Raw genomic sequence first — 21,937 nt, 5'->3', positions numbered from 1 at the left:
TGTCAGCGGAATTCCCTAGTACCCGTGAGCTTGCCCCCAACCCTCTTGGTTGTGCCAGCAACTGTGTCAATCCTGCCCGCGATGGTGTTGGTCGCTCCTGCTATGGCCCATCTATTTAAGACATTGGTGCATGTGAAAACCCACTTTTTCTGCTTTTCTTTCTCTTTCCACCATAACTGAGCTTCCAAGCTCTTTAACCTTTGGTTTCATCTACCTAGGGTCAAAATCTCACCCTAGTTCTTTATACCAAAACCTAGAGCACGACAAGAGCTTTCTTTTGAGCCGGTTAGTTCGTAATTTTGTCGATGCTGATTTTTGGGTCTTATTCTCTTCGTCTCAAGAGATAGGGATTTCCTTACTTCTCTTCAATATACTCTTATAGATAGATATGTGGTACCTTCCATTGCATGGAATCTTGATTTTTGAGAGAGAATTTCAAAATACATGTTAGTGGAAGGAATTAAGAAGTTTATTAAACTTCATATTTTATTATTAATTATGAGAACTCTATGCTAATGGAACATGTTTAGGAAGAGTAATGTGAAAAGCCCTAATTTTTATTTGATGTTATGAGAATTGAGAATTGAGAGATGAGAGGTGAGAGGTGAGATAAGATGATGACTCTATAGCTGTTGAACAATATTGATTATTGTAATTAGGAATGTGATATGGAAGAAGGGAAAATTAAATGATTGTTGTGGGTTTAATGTTCATGTCGAAATTGTTAATGTTGAAATCGTGGATTGGTTATGAGATTTATGTAATAATATGATCATAAATGAAGATCTTGACTTGGTTAATGTTAAGGGAGTTGTGGTTTATTATTATGATATTTTATGTTATTTACCGCTTAGAGGTTTTACAATTGGCCATCAGGAGAGGATGGTATTTGTTGTTGTTGAGTAAGTTGTATGTGTTATATGTGATTTATTTAATTCGTGTAATTGGTATTAACATGAAATGTGATGAGATAGATGAAGAAAGTGCTATATGGAGGGTCTGCTTCCTTCCAGTTAGTACTCGGTAAAGCGTGGCGCATTGACATAGGTTTTGTTTCCTTCCGATTTGTGCCCAGTAAAGCGTGGGTTAAGGTTCTATTTCCTTCCAGCTTTGGTCCAGTAAAGCGTGGCTCCTTGAATTAGGTTATGTTTCCTTCTGATTTATGCCCGGTAAAGCGTGTGGACTGTTGGGCTATACGGAGGTTCTGTTTCTTTCTAGCTAGCCACCGGTAAAGCGTGGTGCTTTGAGACAGGTTTTGTTTCCTTTCAGTTAGCGCTCGGTAAAGCATGTTGGAATGGCTTGACGAAGTCGGGATTATGAGATGTGATCTTGATTAGTTGTTATTTGTGTGATCATGTTGAGACACGTGTATTCGTTGATATTGTAATAGAGGATTAGTGTGTGTAGTTAGATTTATAACCGGTTGTGTAATGTGATGAGAGTTAGACTTTGCAATAGTCGTGGATGTTGATTGTTGTCTTTCATTTAGGAGATAACGAGGTTATTCATACATATATGGTTATTCATAAGTAAATTGAAGTGGGGAAAACTTTTGAGGAATTAAAGATAAATTGGAAAGATAAGAAATTGTTTTGTCTCTTGTTTTGTTAAAGAGGATATTTTGGAAAAATATACTTATGTATGTATATTTTGGTTATGAAAAGATAACCTTACTTATGTACTTATCACTTGAGCATTCATGATTATATTTATCTATAGAATACTATTGTTTAGAAACATTGGGATCCCATTTGTACATTAGTGTTCATCCCACGTTATTGATAATTTTTTAGGTACAAGTTGGAAGAGTTATAAAAGACTACAAAGTCTTTTATTTGTTGGCCATAGGGCCTCATACTTGTAGACGAAATGCCAATTTGTTGTAAAGAGGGTTAAACCCTCCCATTTCATCGTTTTATTTTATTTCTTCAATATAAACCTAAGGGCATCAATTGTAAACAATTGTATTTGGATATGTCATCATGGTTTATACGAGAGATCATTTATTGTTTGATTATTTATTATTGCTTTCGCTTTCATTTTTATGGAATTGGACTTTAATAAGGAATTTGGTAATGTATTCGGGGTATTAAATTTCGGGGCGTTACAACTATAATAGTAGAAGTATTGTTATTGGTTGTATTAGTATCAGTTGTGTGTTGTAATGGTCGAGCGAGGTGTGAACTTGTAGTAGTTTTATTGGTTAGTGAGACGATGTTGGGAAGCAGAAAGCTAAAGATTTAAGTTAATGGACATCGTGTGAATGTTTGAACGAATGGAAAATGGTTTCCAAAGTTAGACAAGTGAAGGAAATTCTTTCAAACTGCTAACAACTAAATGGAGAGTTAAGAAACATTTTCTTGAAATGATAAAAGATTGATTGTTTCGGAAATGTATACTTATGTATGAATACTTTGGATTATTACATGAATACATTATCTATATAATTATGACCTGAGAGCATTCATGATCTGGTTTATCTATTTGATGTTATTACTTAGAATCACTAGGATCTCTATTGGACATTAGTGTTCATCCCACGTTGTTAATCATTTTTTAAGTACAAGTTGGAATATTGTTCGAGATCAAAGGATTTTCTTCATTTGTTGGCCACAAGGCCTTATTTTCTGTAGGTGGAATGCTATGTTAGTAAAAGCGGATTAAACCTTTTTTTGTGTTTGTTTATTTATTTTCAATGTAAGCCTAAGGGCATTTGAAATTTATTGTATCAAACATTTCGTTATTGTGTAAACGAGAGAAAATATTTATTTGTCTATTGCTTTGGCATTTATTATAGATTGAAAATAAACTTTAATAAGGATTTTGGTGATGTATTCGGATAATAAAAGTTGGGGCATTACATGTACAAAAGTTGGTTTGCTGACAAGTATGGAAGCAAGTTGATTGGAACAAGTGCTGGATGTGACGATCAACAACTGTTTGTGCTTGAACATGTGCCAGAAAAACTACACATCTCAAGTTTGAATCAACAAAAGGGCTACCTAGGAGACGGTTAACTAGAGTAGTGTGCAAGTCATCCAAGAGGAAAAAGGGCGACTTCTTGTTAGAGTGAAGCTACTTAGAGTGAGACCCACCGAGAATGATAATGGAAGCATGGTGGTCTTGGTAGAATAAACTTGATCTGGGGACTATATTGTTAACCTTCTAAATTATCTAGGATCCTTTTACTATTCTAGTATATTCTAGAATTCTCAAAACTATTCTAGGATGCTTTTACCATTCCACTATATTCTAGAATTGGATTAAACTATTTAAGGGCTATCGTTAAAGTTTTCTCTACTTTTATAGAATAGTCAATGTTGTCTTGGGACTGACATAATAGATGATCAAGACTATTATCTGAGATGGTTCAATCAGGAACCAATGTCAGAGTTGGGTGGTTCAAGCATCCATACAAGAATTGGATTAAGAATGAATGAGACAGGTCAAGTAGAAGCAAAAATTTCAAGTACATCAAGTAAAGGAAATAGTCAGGGACTGTTGGTGGAGTTGTCAAACAATGTACAGTATGAGAGTGTGACATTCATTGGTCCGGGAACAGTGATGGAAGCGCCATAGCAAATATTGATGTTGCTGAAGAGATCGTGCAGTATGAGACTACAAAGATAGTCAACACAATTTGAGACTGCCAAAGGGAAAATATGGTTTATGAAGATGTGTTTGCAGATGGGAAAAGCGTGATCAAGGAAAGATCATTGCCACATAGAAAGATGAAGAACGGCGAAGAATTATCAAGAAAAATTAGAGAGCTCAAGTTTTACACGCACATGAATAGACATCAGTAAATAGAGAGTCAGTATTGAGGGGCATTTTGCTATTCATCACAGACTCTCTAGAGTCTTCCACAAGAATATATGACTTCAGAAAAGTCCAGAGAAATTCAAAAGATTCTAGAGCATTCTAGAAGAATCTAAAACATTGGGAAAACTTGGAGAAATCTAGACAAATCCAGAAGGTTCTAGACTATTCTAGAAAAGTAGAGAAAACTTTAACGATAGCCCTTAAATAGTTTAATCCAATTCTAGAATATAGTGGAATGGTAGAAGCATCCTAGAATAGTTTAGAGAATTCTAGAATATACTAGAATGGTAAAAGGATCCTAGATAATTTAGAAGGTTAACAGTCCCCAGATCAAGTTTATCTAGCCATCCATTAAAGAGGTGGAAGCCTATAGAAAAAGAAAACCCTTATTATAGGTAGATAAATAAAAGTTTTGTGGTAAAAAGTGGGGTGGTGTAACCCATGCTTGTAATGAGAGTCAAGTATTGTTACAAACTCTTCCAGTTTCAATTTCAACAAATGGCATTTGAAAGTTTTAAACTAGTGATTTGTGTCTGCAAAAATTCATTGTTCTTGAAACATAACCTTCTACATTCTTAGCATGAAAGCAAAATCAGAGAACTCTTCCACCAATAACCATGTTTCGTTTTGCTATTAATGCTTGACACTTTAATTTCGCCACTTCTGCAACAATGTCTTGCTTTAACTTGTATTTAATAGGTGGTTCCATGGCGAATGAAGAACTCACTTCACTCACTAACATTTCTAGCAATCGAGCAAATCTTGTCTCTTTCTTTTTTTCTTTAACTGAGCAAATCTTATCTTTGTTAGGGTAAGCACACCACTGAAGAGGTCTACTCAGAAGGAACAAAGAAAAGAAGAAAAAAGAAAAACAAGAGTCATTTATACCACAAATTCAGTCTTCTTTCAAGATGCTTTGTTGCACATCCAATCTCTAATTTTCAAAAAATTTCTCAACTACAGATTGGTTCTCTCTTCCTTCCTCAACTAGCATGGCTATCATCATATCATCATCTCCTTTTTCACTTCCACCGATTGGATCTTCACTGATAATATCCATTTGACAATCTTTGGTAATCTTCAAATTTGATGAACATTTCAAGTTCTCAACCAAATCATTTTGACCTTTTAGGATTGTTTTGGAGCTGGGTAAAGCAGTTTGATGTTCTTGAACTTGCTCTTTTGGTGCATTACCTGAAACAGAAGCTTGATGAACTTCTTTAACTTTCTCTTACAATGCATCACTTGAAACAATAGCTCGAGCTTCTTGGACTTGCTCTCTTGCTGCATTGAATGAGACACCAACTTGACCTTCCTTGACATGTTCTTTAGGTGGATTACAGGAGAGGGAATTAAGCGTGTCAAAAGCCTTGAGCTCACTAGCTACTAGGCTACTTGTAACGATGGCATTGGTTACTACAGCTGACAGATTTAATTATGTGGCAGGTTTCAAAGAATTGTTATGTGATTGTTGAGTTCCACCTGGCCGCGAGGCATTCGTCGAGAAAGTAGGATATGTGGCAGTCAGTGTAGCTACGAGGCCAGTACGAATGACGTAAACATTAGGAGGTAAAGGGTTTGTACTGGCTACACTAGGTGATTTAATTAAAGAACCACCTCCAGGGATGATGTGGACAACATTCTTTGCCTGCAGCATCGGCTGGGGTGGCGATGCGGGCCCCAACAGCGACTGCAGCAACTTTGACCATATCATCTGGGCTGAGAGTGGGTTTTGTCAACGCTCTTTATGGTTACCCGAGATTTCGATGTTGTAGGGATGGAGTATCGCCGAGACAGATGTTGGGATTGTGTGCCAACTACTGAAGCTTCCACAGCAGCAGGACATGTCGAGTTACTTGGTGCAGTGTTAAGATTTGTCACAGCTGTTTCATATAAATCAGATGATATTCAAATTTCTAATAACAATAGCAGTAGGGGGTATAGCAAATATGTCAAGGTGATTGAGCAATAAAAACCATTTGATGAAGAACAAATTAAAGATTTAGTAACTTATTTTAGTATTATTTTATTTTCAGATTAATTAGGTTTGTTGATTTGAATCAGATTTAATGATTACTGTTAGGTTATCTTTGGTAACTTTTCATTACGGTTTAGGGTTTAGGGTTACTCATAGGCCTTTATTTAATGGGTTTTGGGGACTATGATTCAAAATTGAATAATTGAAACATTGGTTTGGAATTATTTCCCGTGCTTCTTTCTGCTTCTCTAATTTCTCAATTATGTTTCTTTCTCTTTTCTCTTCTACCCCTTTGGTGTCACTGTTCCACTCCAATTTACTGTTTCTCCTCCTCTTCTTCCCCTTATCTATTTTGTTATATATTTTTCCTTACCTAAAATATTATCATATATATAATAAAATAAATTCGTAAAAATATAAAAATTGAATGTGTCCCAAACATGTTGTCCTTCACTTTTGCAAATCAGCATGCCATGTCATATAACGTCTTTGTGCAACTTAGCCTATTTATTTACTTGCTATATCCCCAGTGCATCAATGTCGTGTTTTTGATAAGTTTGCCAAGTCCACTTTTAGAAATATGTTAAACAAGTAGCCCTTGCCCATATGTGACCATCCAATGTAGTTTCCATGCCTAGCAAACACTCTTGAATTAATTGGTCGAAACCTATTCTGCTACATGAACTTTTGTGGCAACCTATTATGTCAAACAGTGACAGGTAAAAGATGAAAAACAAACTTTTCCAAATCAAGTGGTCAAGTGGGTTCATGTTTTTTAATTTTTCTAGTTAAGTTCTTCTTAACTTTTTTATTTAAGAAATCGAGAGGCTTAAGGGTTGGTTGTATGGGTGCGTATAGCAGTAGTAGGGGTATTTTTATACTTCCGAAACTCTTTCGATGCATGCCATCTTCCTGTACTTTTAATTTCATACTGTTAAATGAAATTTTTCTTTGCTGATCAAAAAAAAAAAAGTGGTCAAGATAGCCCATTCAATATCCCCCTTCAAGCAGGAGTTGACAAAAACACAGATTTGTAAAAATTTCAACAAAAGGAAGAACAGGAAAATCACATGGCAACTAGAATATCAGCAAGTTCTTTGCCAGCTCAAACACTTCAATACATTAGAGATAGATTGTGATACCCCTGTTCCGTAATATGCTAATTGGTCCTTAATTTGAATATGATTATGTGTTTAACATGATTTTGTATGCCATTATGTGAATGTATGTGATTTTGGGTTTCTATCTGTTCACCGTAGGAATATCTGTCTGAATAATCTGCTTTGGAAACTAAATTGAAGGCCTTATCGGCCACGGAACCCGAAATTGATTACGCCATTGTGAATAGCGTAATTTTTTGAGCCTACGGTGAAGTTTAATTGAAAAATTGATTCGGACCAAATTAAGCTGATTAAATTAATGAATTAGTGCCCAATTACTCTATATTATTATATTATGACTTAGTGGGGCACTATACACTCAAATACCCTCTTTGTTATTCTTCTTGGCTGAATTAAACTCAAGAAATAGAGAAGGGTGTCGGCTAGAGAGAGGGAAAAGAGGAGAGTTGGGTGTTTGGCTCAAATTTGTGAAGAATTGGAGGATTAAACTCAAGAAATTGCTATAGTTTGGAAGATTGAGCCTCTAGGTAAGCATTTGGTCTTGAATTCATAAGTTTGAAATTGTGATCTTGTAAGTTCAAGGGTTGTTTGTGATCAAAAGCATGCAATGAGTTAATTTTGTTAAGTTTGAAGTCTTAGAACTCATGCATGTAGGAAATTACTTTGAATTTGCATGTTTGAGCTTGAAACACATGATTCATGTAGAGTTTTGGTTGAAACTCATGTTTTGATCACCATTTGTGTTGTCTAAGTTGAGAATGTGGCAATTCATCACATGCATGTACAATTTATGAAGATATGAACTTGAATGTATGAAATTGTTATGTTAGAATGAGTTTGATGGGAGATTGGGGCATGCATGTGAATTATTTGTGAATTGAGCTCCATTGGGTTGTGATTTGGGGTTTACATCATGTTAGTATGATTATATTTGAGAATTGGGCCATAACATGCATGATTTGTTGGTTAAAAATCGAATTGGAGCTCAAGAACTTAATCTGGAAAACCCAGATTTTTTATGTCCGCTCGAGCGGGGTGACTGCCGCTCGAGCGGGAAAATCGTGCTCCTAGCACTTTTTACCGAGTTGGATGTCCGCTCGAGCGGGATATTTCACGCTCGAGCGGGGAGCTTTTGTAGACAGGCCTTCCGCTCGAGTGCCCTAACTCACGCTTGAGCGTAATTTTGAAGTGACCAGTACTTTTGCAGGCCTCTTGGGTTCGCTCGAGCGGGGACCCTATTTTCTGAAATTTTGTTCATGCGTTGTGTTTCGTTTTCCATTCTCTTTCACTTGTAATCACTCTTAGGCATGTGTTAAACGTTGTAAATGAGTTAATGAGATAAAAATAAAGCCTAAAGAGGAATATATGAATTAAAGAACGGATTGAACTGTTATTGACCTTTTTGTGTTCATGAAATGTGTAGGGTCAAGCTCTAGGGCAAATTCGCAAGCCGATCACTGTGAGTAATATCAATATTCGAAAGCTTGTCAATGTCCAGTTGTTTATTCCCTTATAAACTTTATGAGTTGCTAATTGGGATTGTGGACAAAAGTCTGACATGAATAAATGAATGGACCAAAGATCGTTTTGACAGAAATGAATGGACCGAAGGTCGTTTTGACAGAAATGAATGGACCGAAGGTCGTTTTGACATATATGAATGGACCTAAGGTCGTTTTGACATGAACGAGTGGGCCGAAGGCCGTTTTGACATGAATGAATAGGCCGAAGGCCATTTTGACAGAGATGAGTGGGCCGAAGGCCGTTTTGACATAAGTGAATGGGCCGAAGGCCGTTTTGTCATGAATGGAAATCTGAATGGGCCAAAGGTCAGAATGTTTAGAACTACAGTCACTTGATTTGAATTTCGTATAGTTATATATCTGTTAAATAGAAGTATGAATTGAGCCCAAGGCCGTTTGGAGCATGTTGTTCTACATATTATTATGTAACCTCTATATTTGATATTATTCATTGGGCTATCGCTCATGCTCATTCATGTGTTTGTAGGTGAGCTAAGAGAAGTCCAAACCCAGCCCCAGTGAAGTCTATCAGGAACAACAAAAGTTTTGGAGGGTCAGCCCTTGTGTCTCACGCACAAGACCCATCCTTGCCACTTTGTTATGTATTTATATTTTGTCTTGTTGGCAAGGCCTTTGTGTATATCTATATATAGTTTTGTTATGGGTTGACTCGGTTTGAATGATCCTGTCTGTAAAGGATTTTATGGTAATGTATTTTAATATAGGTTATTAACGTACATGTGTATGATTTGTTTTAAAGTGCATATAAGCATGGCTCTATGGACAAAGTTTTTAATTATTACTTCTGTTTGGCCCCTTTACTCTGTTGAGTTATGTCTGATTTTGATTTGAGGCCGTAGGTAATCTCAGAATTACTGACCAGTTATGTCCTTAACCCATAGGGGCGGGCTCGGGCCATGACATAGATAGTACTAGAAGCAGATAGAATTACCAATACCGTTTGAACAAGCTGCCGTCAAGCTGTCTACCATTGGCATGTTGAGGGCCAGGGAAACAGCCCTGCGAGCTGCCAGCTGAGCCTCCAAAAGTTGTGAGCCACCTCCCACATGAACGTTGCTCCGTCGTTTCCTGATAATGGTCCACCTCTGCATAGACCCATGATATGAATATTAGTAGAAAAAGTAACAGATAACTGTGAACCAAACATTATTATGACAGATGGAGAAAGGATAAAAACTTTGTAGAAGAGACGACACATCATCTCATTAACTTAATTAAGATAATAATAGGACCAATATACAGTAGCAAAATATTCTGTTGCCGGGATTTGAACCCAGGAAACCTGGGCATTACCCAGACATTCTAACCATACGAGATTACAAAGGATTGCGATACTACAGTAGTGATGATATCAGTTAACTACAAGCTTCGCAAAACCTTGCAAACAACCAGATGACATAGATCTGAACTTAAAAGGTATTGATTATCCAATAATATAAAACAGGTTTGCTAAGAGCATATTGATTTGATCAGGATCACTGTATTGCATAAAAACATATGTTTAAACCAGCTTTTCTCAAAAAGAGAAGGAATGGACATCATGTATATATATTACAAGTGGAAGGAATGGTTACATCATTGTGCAACAAAAAGTCATGCAACTGGCAATTTTACTTAACTGGAACTTTAAGAACGGAGGCATGAGGAGGAAAGTAAAAGCAAGAACAAACAAAAAAGAACACTCATTAGTAATTAGTCAGCCACCATTAGATTAGCAGTAAAAAAACTTAATCCCCGGATATTATACACAACTAAGAAAGTCACAAAACCTGGACCACAATGAGTTGTAAACAGGTACTACCATCATGTATAAACATGTTTTGCTCCTACATCTTACCTGTGAGAAATTTCTCAGAAAGGGGTTTATTACAACCAAGAAGTACCCAATTGAGTAAAACTCGGCAAAGGCATTTCCAGTAGAGAAACAACTATACACAAGTTCAAAAAATAAAATAAAAAATTCTACAACACTAGGAATTTAAGATAATGTATTCAATACTGGACTGGACTGGCCAGTTCGACAAATAGAACCAGAAACCAGGCTAACATACAGTCTTAATAAAATCTCAAAACCATCTCAGAAGAAAAATCTGGCTTATTTTTGAAAAGCTGTGCCAACCACTAGTTTAAAACTGAAACCACAAAACTAGATAGTCCAACTAATCCCACACAAATATAGACAATTTAGAGCCCAATTCATTCAGTCCCAATCCCAAACACTGCCTACAACAGCAAGCTCAAAGCTTTTTTTAGTGGGATGACTAGCCTCCTTTATTCTCCTACAATGGTGATGGCAGCAAGTGGCAAGTGGCAAGCCATGCATTAACGAGGAAGACACGTAAGACTCTCTCTAATAGTTTAACTATTAAGAAAACTATTTTGTTTTATCATTTTTTTTTTTTTTTCAGACATGCAAAATAGTCTACTAATTGTAAGTCGCTTTATTTATAGCATATGATAGGGGGTGCCCAGATCTACTTAAGTAGTCACACGCTAGGCACCTGACTAAAGTAAAATTACATGTCAAAGTGCAGAACATGGACACCCAACCAAGGAGGAACTAGACTTGGTTCCTAAGATCTCATATAAAATTCTAATTCCAACAAGTGATTTCAGATAGATGATTAGAAGAAAATATCATATGGAAAAATTTCCGGTCCCTCTCCCAGTTGCTTTTCTCCCTCCATCCTTTCTCATCTTTCTCTACTAGGGTTGAAAACCAACCAAGCCAAGCCAAACCCCATAGTGGATTGTTCAAGCTTGGCATGAATTTAATGAGCTTCTAAATATGTATAAGAATTGTTTGAGTATCTTTCATTCTGATTTCAAACAAGCTTCAAGCAAGCAAATGATGAATAAAGGCCAAGAAAATCACTTTTTTATTTAATTCTAGAATGCTTATTAGCTTAATGAGCCAAGCTTAAAAAATTAACGAGTTTCCAAATGTACTAAAGCCAGGCTCATTTATGGAACAAGATGAACTCGAATGAGCTTCTAGTGAGCCAAACACAAGTCAAGTTTAAGTAACTTGGTTCGTTTTACAGCTCTATTCAACCAGTTTCCAAATGTACTCAAGCATAGCTCTTTTATATAATAAGCCAATATTGAATAAGCTTCTAGTAAGCCGAACACGAGTCGAGTTTAAGTAACTTAATTCCTTTTTACAGCCCTATACTCTAGAATACTCTATTCCCTTCTATGTAATCTCAGTTCTTCCTCCCTGTTTCATTTTCTTCTTCATAATATATTGCTGCCTTTTCTTATAACTTGTTCCTTATATTGGCGCTGTGATTAGAAGCAAGGGATCATTTCCAAACATATTTCCGTATGAAATTATAAATGATGCACACTAAAATATGAGCTCTGACAATTTCCCATAACACCTTTCTGGTTCTTTTACAATCTAAAATTCGGCATAATTTTGTGTTGTATACTTTTACCTCATAGACATATTTCCATATGAAATTATAAATGAAAATCCCAAATTATTGCGATGGTCTAAGATTCTAAAATCTTGATGATCAGATTCACATTGATGATGAATGTGACAAAGATATATTTATATCTTGTTCGCCAACTAAGAGCCCGTTTGTCAAAACTCAAAGCTAGCATGAAAAAGTTTCTCATACCCAGCTTCAAAAAGTTTTTTTAGCTTATTTTGGATATTTTGAGATGAAAAAACTGTAAGAATTTATGTATTATTGATTGATTAATTGATATATACTGTCTATTACAAATGGTTCCTTATATAGATGTAGGTGTAGTGGGTTAGGTTTAGTGGAGTAGGTGAGGTGGTAGTGGTGTAGTGGGTTAGGTTTAGTGGAGTAGGTGAGGTGGTAGTGGTGGTAGGTTTATTGATAAATTTTAACAGCCCCCCGCAAACTCAAGGAGGATAGAAACTAACCAACTTGAGTTTGGAGAGAGTAATAAAACAAGAAAATACATAAAAATAAAAGAGGATAGGAGACACTGTATGGTCGTGTCAGACCATTGGTGAAGACACTGGATGGTGGTGTCATAACGTTGTAGAGGACACTGTATGGTGGTGTCATAACGGTGTAGAGGACACTGGATGGCGGTGTCAGACCGATGTAGAAGACAGTTTATGGGGTCATGTCGGACAGTTGTAGAAGACAGTTTATGGGGTCATGTCGGACCGTTGTAGAAGACAGTTTATGGGGTCATGTCGGACCGTTGTAGTAGACAATGTGGTGACAGTTGTTGTAACAGTTTACGGAGTCTTGCTGGACCCTTGTAGAAACTAACCGGAATCAATGTCGGGACAGTTTACAGAGTCTTGTCGGACCCTTGTAGAAACTAACCGGAATCTATGTCGGGACAGTATACAGAGTCTTGTCGGACCCATAAAAGAGCTAACCGGAATTAATGTCGGGACAGTTTACAGAGTCTTGTCGGACCCATAAAGGAGCTAACCGGAATCAATGTCGGGACAGTTTACAGAGTCTTGTCGGACCCCTAAAAAGTCGCACCCTCAAAAGGTGTGCCCAATCTTTCAAAAGGCGTGCCATCAAAAAACGTGCCCAATCCATCAAAAGGCGTGCCATCAAAAGGCGTGCCCAATCCATAAAAAGGTGTGCCGGACATGATGGCGAGGCACGTGGGCGCCTTGGCTTGCGCGCCCGCTGGTCGACTGGCGTCAAGAGGCGCGCGATGCGCGTGGCTGCCTCGGCTATTTAACCAAGACGAAGCTGAGGCTGAGGCAGACAAAAAACTTCTGAAAATCCTCTGAAAAAAACTCTTCCTTTGCTGAGAGAGAAACTCTGTAATACTCTGTAACCAACCCGTCTCTGAAACACTCAGCAACATGGCCTCTTCTTCCCGTCCAGCTACCCAGAACATGGCCTCCTCTTCCCGTGGTCTGCTCACGCTCTTTCCAGAACTGAACGAGCCCACAAGAGAAATAACTGGTGCGGTGGCCAGTGAACCGCAACCAAACACCTCTGGTTTTGTTCCGTTGAACTTTCCGATGCGGTCGGTGGAGCAAAAAATGGCGGTGCAAACTGATATTGAGGCCAATCAGTATACTCTGAAGTCATGTGTGGAAACCATGACTGCGGTTACAAATTTGTCGAACCGGCTGCAGAGTAGAACAAATGAGGTGCAGCAGCTAAACGCCCAACTGGCTCTGCTCCAACGCATGTATAAGGATGCGCGAGCAGAGATAAGTGTGCTAAAGGCAGAAAACAAGGAGCTGAAGCGGAAGGCCACCGTGATGTTCCGATTCGGAGGGCCACCATATGCTGCAGTGGAGGAGCAGGGAGTAGTGATTATGCCCAGTGGAGTGGTAAACACGGAGGCAACACCAGCAAGGGCCGCCCAAGACGGAGGCAAGAAGAAAAGACCGGTGGCAGAATAGAGAAGAAAAATCCCACCTGTGGATGTGTTTGGTTGTTGTTTTTTTTTTTTTTTTTTTTTTAATATAATATAATAAAAAGAGTAATATATATATATATATATATATAAAATAAAGAAAGTTGGCTTGCACAGCTTTATGGTCTTGTGTGGTTGTTATTTGGGTAATATAGTATAATAAAAAGAGGATGAGAAAAGAAAGAAAGTTGGGTAATGGAGACATAATGATGATGATAAAATAGGATGATAGGATTAAAATAAAATAAAATAAAATAAAATGATGATGGGATTTAAGAGAAAGAGAATGTAGGTTGGCGATAGGCCCCTGCAAAAGATAGATGGTTGGAGAGTGGGAAGTTGCTCAGTTATTGTAGGCCACAACAGAAACGCTGCTGCCAATCCAGCTGTACCCAAAGCAATATTGAAGAATACAAAAAAGCTAGTGCTTCTGAACAAAGCAGTCTGTGGAATAGACTTTCCTTTGTAAGGGTAAAACAAAGACATCTGTTTGGTAGTAAATGCCATTGCACCGATTTGGAAGATTGATTCAAAACCACAGACTCGAAAATCTGATTCTGGATTCTCTGTCCATACCAATCAGATCAAGAAGCCCGTAAACCATCTAGGAAGATCGTTCTTTCTCTCTAGACTCTTCGATCTTGAGGTTCGGTCTGATTGCGAGTCCGATGAGGTTCGGTCTTATTTCCACCCCATCTCATGCTTTGTGGAAGGTGGATTAAAAAAAGGTGATCACGGACATGTTCTTGCCTCCGTGCTGACCATCCTCTTGCTCGAACACAATGCTCGGGACGCGACCCACCTTTCGTTCCTTGGCGGAGTACCGGCGGTGGATGGTTCTGGCGAGGAGTTGGCGGTAGACCCACATTGGTTGAAGATAGAGAAGGTTCAGGAATGCAGAGAGGCTAGAGTATGGAATTTGTGGCAGCGGAGTGAAGGTATGTGTAGAGGTCCGGCAGGCGGCCAAGGCGAGGCTGCCGCCCGCCGGTGAAGCGGAATTACTAGGTTCTCAACCTTGCTCTGATACCATGTAAGAATTTATGTATTATTGATTGATTAATTGATATATACTGTCTATTACAAATGGTTCCTTATATAGATGTAGGTGTAGTGGGTTAGGTTTAGTGGAGTAGGTGAGGTGGTAGTGGTGTAGTGGGTTAGGTTTAGTGGAGTACGTGAGGTGGTAGTGGTGGTAGGTTTATTGATAAATTTTAACAAAAACAAATAAACTGAAAACTTAAAAAGTTTTACCAAATACCCTCACTTTTCACAGTACAACAGCTCAAGCATAGATTTTAAGTTTTAAATTAAATAAGCTGCAAAAAAGCTTTTCCAAACAGGGCCCAAGTGTACTTGAAGTTTGTCATGATTTATTTCCTGCAAGAGGAATTTTTTTGGTATGTTTTTATATTGTTAATAAATTTTTTTCATAGGTATATTTTATTATTAAATTTTTTATGTGATTTTGACATCACGTTTTAATTAATATTGACTTTGGAGTTGAACCAGTAAGGCTAACCCTAATTCGACCCAGTCCCTTTCCTGATTTGCAGAAGAGTTTGAGGTAAAAACATATTCAACTGCAAAGGTTATACTTCTAAAATTTATGCCCCCCCCAAAAAAAGGTTTCCCTTGTGTAGTCTATATGACCACTATGTCAGAAGTAATGTCCAGGTAAATTTAAAAATTTTGGCCATTTGGCTTCCAGCCACACCAAGCAATTTAAATTGTCATTGTAATTTCAACAATCAAAGGGCTGAAAATCATCCATCCACTTTAGTTTTCTGCCCAAAAGTTGGACTGATACAAATTATCTGCTTGATTAGTTCAGATCTCGATACATTGGGTCTGTGCAGCTAGAGTTCTCTCAATTTCTCATTAACCCAGACTACTATACACGTTATATGAGCAACTGTCTAAGCATCCTCAAGAAGTTGCCTAGATCTGAGATCCACCTTTGGGTGCCAACAAGGTCATAATCTTGTAGGGTAGGCAACAAGGACCTTAGTGACACTTTTCACTACAATGCATGTTTTACGGTAGTTGAAAATTGAAAGAAATCCCAAGGATGGTCCAGCATTTTATGGGTTCTGCAATGCAGAATTCCTAGGCCAATCACGAACGTGGTTCATGGCTCATTTCTTTCTTACCGCTGCCAATGGAAGAAAGAAATGAAAAAAAAAAGGGCCTCGCCCAAGAAAATTTATACCAACTGATAATAAAATGTCATCTTCATTTATGTGTTTCCCACTGACCACCAGGCCACCAATTAAAGATCAATGGTTCATTTAAGTTCATTATGCATAGCGGAGTGAAAAGAAATATGCAAAAATGAGAGAAGTCAATATATATAGAGCGAAATGGAAGAGAAGTAAGTAGCTTAAAGAAAAACAACCTGAGATAGCTGCAAAGCAGTTCTATCATGCTTGAAATCTCCTTTCAAGATATTTGCCCAATTCCCTTCACCGCATTTCTGCACAGCAGCAATCAGTTCCAGATCCTCCACTGCAGACCATGGTTTTCTTTTCCTTCGAGGAAGCAGGTTGCCACTTGCTGATCCATTTGCATCCAATACTTCTGACATCACCATAGGCAGTGGTTGTTTTTGCACGGAAACTGGAATTGTAATGTTTGTTCCTTGCAGTAGTGAATTTTCTAAAGGACCTCTGGATGACTGGCCATTCGGTACATTTATAGTCAATGGAGCCTCAACTGTTAACCCATTTGAAAGACTGATGTCACTTTGTAAACCAGAAGCAATCAGTACCTAATCAAGTTGAAATAAGCAATGATAAATTTATTCAGTCAATACAAAGAAAATATGTCAAATCTCTCAAAGCTGCTCACACTATGTTAGAAATTTCATAAGCAAATGTTTCAAAAGCTTATAAATTCATCAAAAGAAGGGGGTCCTTCGCTCCCTACTGCTCATATTCTAATTATATTACCAAGGTGCAATCTTAGCACATGTTATGCCTTCTTATTTATAAATCCTCACCAAATTAATTTTCTATTGCTTAAAGAAAAATGCTTAAGACCCCTAAAACATCACCCCTAAATTTACCCCCAATGATGTGGATTGCTACATGTCGGTCGTTGATTTGTTTAGGAATCAACCAACTAATACCCTATGTTACATGGACTTGTCTATTTCTCCCAAAGTACCCATGTCCACTGGATATGACAAGAGTATAGGGTTATAAGATATGTGTCCAATGCTCAGACCGAATTCAGACACTTGAATGTTCTAATTTTTTACTATGTTTGAAGAAGAAGAAACTTACATTGTTAGTAAAGAAACATTTCTAGACTCTTACTTGGATGAGGGAGAAATTTCATATTTTCTCTACGACATCTTATCTAAGAATATAATACAATATGCACTATCTATAACTATCCGTGACGCACCCCTATACCATAAACAATTTTTGGATATGTATCCTAGTATCCTCAGATTCAGGTTTGACGCTTCCACATCTGATACTCATACTCGAGTCCGTGTAACATAGCTAAGATCCAACACCCTACTCTGTCAGTGTGGGTAAAGAGATTATATTTTAGGGGTTTCTAGCATTACTCTTGCTTAAATTTTTTATTTCTTTATTTCTTTTTTTTTTGCAAATCAGTCCCCTGATACATTTAAAATTTTGTGATACCAGGATAAGTGCATTATAGGAATACATTTTAATAAAAAGAAAAATGAAAGAGTATAATGACATATGGATATATGACAAATGATGCATCAGAATCAGTCCAAAGTTGTTTAGCCACCCAAGTAAGCACAACTACATGAAGAGCCTCCCTTGAGAAGGACTCAAGGAGAGAAGCCACATCAGCAGGTAGTGCAAACTAAAGTTTACCTAGAATTTGGCCATACATTTCTAGTTTTATTTTTTATAAGCAAAATTTTCAAGGGACATTTCAGCAAAGCAAATAATTCATCATTCAAGCAATCAGCATGGCTACCTTCACACATGCTGCAGACTCTGTTGACGCTTCACTGCCAACAGGGGGAAGCGCTTCCAACTCATAATCTAAATCGCTATCATCATCCTGCCAGGAAAAACAAAAATTACTCGAGAAATATAAAAATATTCACTCAAGAAAAACGAATTCATAACTCAATATGCAGAATTGTAAGGCCCTGTTAGATAACATTCTGTTTTCATTTTTCATGTTATCCAAAATGGAAATAAACATAATTAAAATCATTTTTTGGTCATTTTCCATGTTCTAATGGACTTGTTTAAAAGGAAAATTATTGGTATAGTTTTCTGAAAAATGGGTCATTCCCAGGAAAAATAACAAAAAACCGTTTTCAGAAACGCACATCCAAAAATGCTTTCTCTTACCCCATATTCAAAGACAAAGGGAATTTTAGCAGAAGACAAAAAAAAAAGAAAGAAAGAGAAGAAACAGAAAAGGCCTAGAATACCACTTTTGTGTGGACTTTAATCATTATGTATACTACGTACTAGTTCAATTATATCAGCTCCTATGAGAATATTCCCAACAAGTTGTTTAAAAAAAGTTACACTCATGTACAAATTTTGTGGACAGTAAATAATTCAGTTTATTGACATCAAATTTCTGATCTTATCAGAGTCTATGACAGACATGAGTTGCAAAACAAATCTCAAAAGTGTACTTGACTAGATATGTCAAAACAAATTTCACATTTGCTATACTTTCGAAATTTTTGAAAGGATATGCAAAAGTTAGCTGATCACCAGGAATTGTGATTTACTTAAGTCATCAAATTACTTTCTTTTTCCTTTTTTTTTTTTTTTGGCTGATAAACAAAATAAATAAATAGGCCCTGCCTCGTGCAGGGTGGGGGACAACCAAGTAAACATGAAGACAGGATCACATAGGTCATGGTTGTTAGAATTGTACGATTCACGATTTGATACGATTTTCAACAAAAACGATTTGAATCGTGCTACTTAATCGGAAATTGAGTAAATCGTACGATTCAATTTGCAATTCACTTTCACCAAACTAGCAAGATACATAGAAGAGATCAATTAGTTATATTGATATACATGACGTTATATGTATATATACATATATAAAATTTAGTTATATTAATATTTACATCGTTATAAAATTATATATTATATTCAATAAAATGGATCTTACAATTCACTATTTTAGCAAAACGATACACGATTTGATTCACGATTTGACAACAATGATCATACACCATTAACTCAACTTAGTATAAGATTCACAAAATTTTTACAAAAGAACATCTTAATTTCATAAAGCATTGGGTTAAGAAGCACAAATACAAACAATGACATGTCAATTTTCAACAATAAATATAGAAAACGACATGTGGGATACAAAATATATGATATTATTCATTAAAAAAAAAAATTAACATATCACTAGTTCCTAAAGTTTAAAGAATGGATTAATAGATATAAATCTATATTGCTTTTCTTTTATCATTGTATCATTATTTTGTTCAAACATATAATATGTTTCATGCGTATCTCGCCAAGTGTCCAAAGTGTCTCTAGGTCTAAAAATAATAATAATAAAAATAATGACACATTTAGGCATGTGTCCAACACGTGTCAGAAAGTGTTTGTCTGATGAGTGTTGGCGTTGAACACACATCAAACACAGACATGCACCTTCTTAGAACTTAGAAGTGTCCGTGCTTCTTAGGCATCGGGAAATAACTAAATAGATAGTGCTTTAACCCATCTAACTTTCAGAAACAAAGCCTCAAGAATAGTACCAAATTGAGACACCATTTAAATTACATTTAAAATTTCAAAGCCAAAAAATAGATATGCGGCAAAATAATTCTTCTATATACTGATATGGTGATCCATACAGATGATAAGTAACTGTCTGGATTTCTGCTTGGTACACAGGAATTCATATTCTCATAATCGGGTGAACCCTTAACTGATGAGCTCCAATCAAGTGCAAGCTAAATCAATGCTAATTCTGAAGTTAAATCAATGCTAATTCTAACACTTCAGAAAGATTACGCTAATGCACAAGACATCCTATAATTGGCTAATTTCTTTGCCTAAAATTCATTACTTTAAAAATAGAAATGACCAACTACAACCATATCAACATCAACCCCTGGGAACAAGAAAACAAACCTAGTGTTAAAATCCACCTACTCTCCACCTACTTCACCCACTTAAACCTACTCCACTAAACCTAACCCACTACACCACTACCACCTCACCTACTCCACTAAACCTAACCCACTACACCACTACCACCTCCACTTCACCTACTCCTTACCTACTACACACTCACCCTCTTCTATATATAGGAATCATGAATCATTGTATATATATCAATACAATCAATACAATAAATCAATAATACATCAATTTTTACATGGTATCAGAGCTATAAGATTTAGGCCTATATTCCTTTCTTTCCGGCGGGCAGCCGGCCGGCAACCATGCCTTCGCTGCCCGCTGGAATTTTTCAACACATACCACAAACACATACCAGAAAATATTCTTCCTTTGTCATTGTTCCTCCCTCTGTTCTTATGCCGTCTTCTGGATTTGACAATATGAGGTATGAACACCCCAGTTCCATTGCCAGCTCTCCACAAGTTCACGAGCCAGGTGGGCGGCACAGCATTGGTTCCCTCGTTCTCCAACAAACTGAAATAACTCCCAAGGCTGTTAGAGAGCAGCTGGTGCAATTGATGTTTGAAACTTTTAACATCTCGGGCTTTTATGCGTCAGAGCAAGCAGTATTATCACTTTATGCTGTAGGGCGTATCTCTGGCTGCACCGTTGATATTGGTCATGGGAAGATAGATATCGCACCAGTAATTGAAGGTGCAGTTCAGCACATTGCTTCGAGAAGATTTGAAATTGGTGGCATTGACTTGACGAAGTTGCTTGCTCAGGAGCTTGGTAAATCCAATCCACTGGTGAAGTTCAATACCTCAGATGTTGAGAAAAGAAAATAAGCTGTACTCATGATTTTAACTTCATTATTTTTATTTATTTTCTCCAACTCCCTTTTAATCTCTTTCAAATATCCACTCTACAATAATATCTCTTTCTCAAATAACCCATCCAAAAATATTTGTTTTTTGGTAGGATCCGACCAAACAAATTTGAATCTCACATTTCCTTTTTATTTTATTTTATTTTATTTTTCTTCCTTTCACATTCACATATTTTATTTTATTTTATTTTTCTTCCTTTCACATTCACACCTTTCTCTTCAATTTTATTCACATACTTCTCTTCCAATTTATTTTCTTTTATTTTCAAAAAAAAAAAAAAAAAAAAAAAAAAAAAAAAAAGAAGAAGCAGAAGAAGAAGAACTGCACACCAACCTCATTTTATTCCTGTCAGGGATCCAACCCCGATCACAATTTTACACAAAACAAAAAAAAAAAAAAAAAAAAAACAAACAAACAAACAAACAAACAGCACACCCACACCCACAGTGGGATTTTTCTTCTCTACTCTGCCGCCGGTCTCTTCTTCTTGCCTCCGTCCTGAGCGGCCCTTGCCGGTGCTGCCTCCGTGTTTTCCACGCCGCCGAGCACGTTCACTCCCCCCTACTCCTCCACTGCAGCATATGGCGGACCTCCAAATCGGAACATCACGGTGGCCTTCCGCTTCAGCTCCTTGTTTTCCGCCTTTAGCACACTTATCTCTGCTCGCGCATCCTTATACATGCGTTGGAGCAGAGCCAGCTGGGAGTTTAACTGTTGCACCTCATTTGTCCTGCTCTGCAGCCGGTGCGACAAGTTTGTGACCGCAGTCATGGTTTCCACACATGACTTCAGAGTATACTGATTGGCCTCAATATCAGTTTGCACCGCCATTTTTTGCTCCACCGACCGCATCGGAAAGTTCAACGGAGCAAACACAGAGGTGTTTGGTTGAGGTTCACTGGCCACCGCACCAGTTCTCTCTCTTGTTGACTCATTGAGGTCGGGAAAGAGAGTGAGTAGACCACGGGATGAAGAGGCCATATTCTGGGTAGCTGAACGGGAAGAAGAGGCCATGTTTTTTGGGTTGCTGAGTGTTTCCGACAAGGGTTGGATACAGAATATTTACAGA

At 37.3% G+C, this 21,937-nt stretch overlaps 1 protein-coding gene across 2 annotated transcripts in view; it reads right to left on the bottom strand.

Annotated features, from left to right (window-relative positions):
* The window catches only part of LOC114278054 (uncharacterized), a 90,939-nt gene that overhangs the window by 56,221 nt on the left and 12,781 nt on the right, over nucleotides 1-21,937 (bottom strand). For both annotated transcript variants that reach the window (XM_082874171.1, XM_082874172.1), the window contains exons 4-6: nucleotides 17,823-17,909; nucleotides 16,252-16,623; nucleotides 9,403-9,550 (exon numbers count right to left, since the gene is read on the bottom strand). In XM_082874171.1, the coding sequence (XP_082730297.1) occupies nucleotides 9,403-9,550; nucleotides 16,252-16,623; nucleotides 17,823-17,909 (607 nt within the window). The remainder of the gene's footprint in view (nucleotides 1-9,402; nucleotides 9,551-16,251; nucleotides 16,624-17,822; nucleotides 17,910-21,937) is intronic.

The sequence above is a fragment of the Camellia sinensis genome, chromosome 6, assembly GCF_055761805.1.
Source record: "Camellia sinensis isolate YWXY chromosome 6, ASM5576180v1, whole genome shotgun sequence".
In the NCBI taxonomy this organism is placed as follows: domain Eukaryota; kingdom Viridiplantae; phylum Streptophyta; class Magnoliopsida; order Ericales; family Theaceae; genus Camellia; species Camellia sinensis.
The sequence above is the reverse complement of the archived record's forward strand: the minus strand, read 5'-3'. Positions and strand labels throughout refer to the sequence as shown.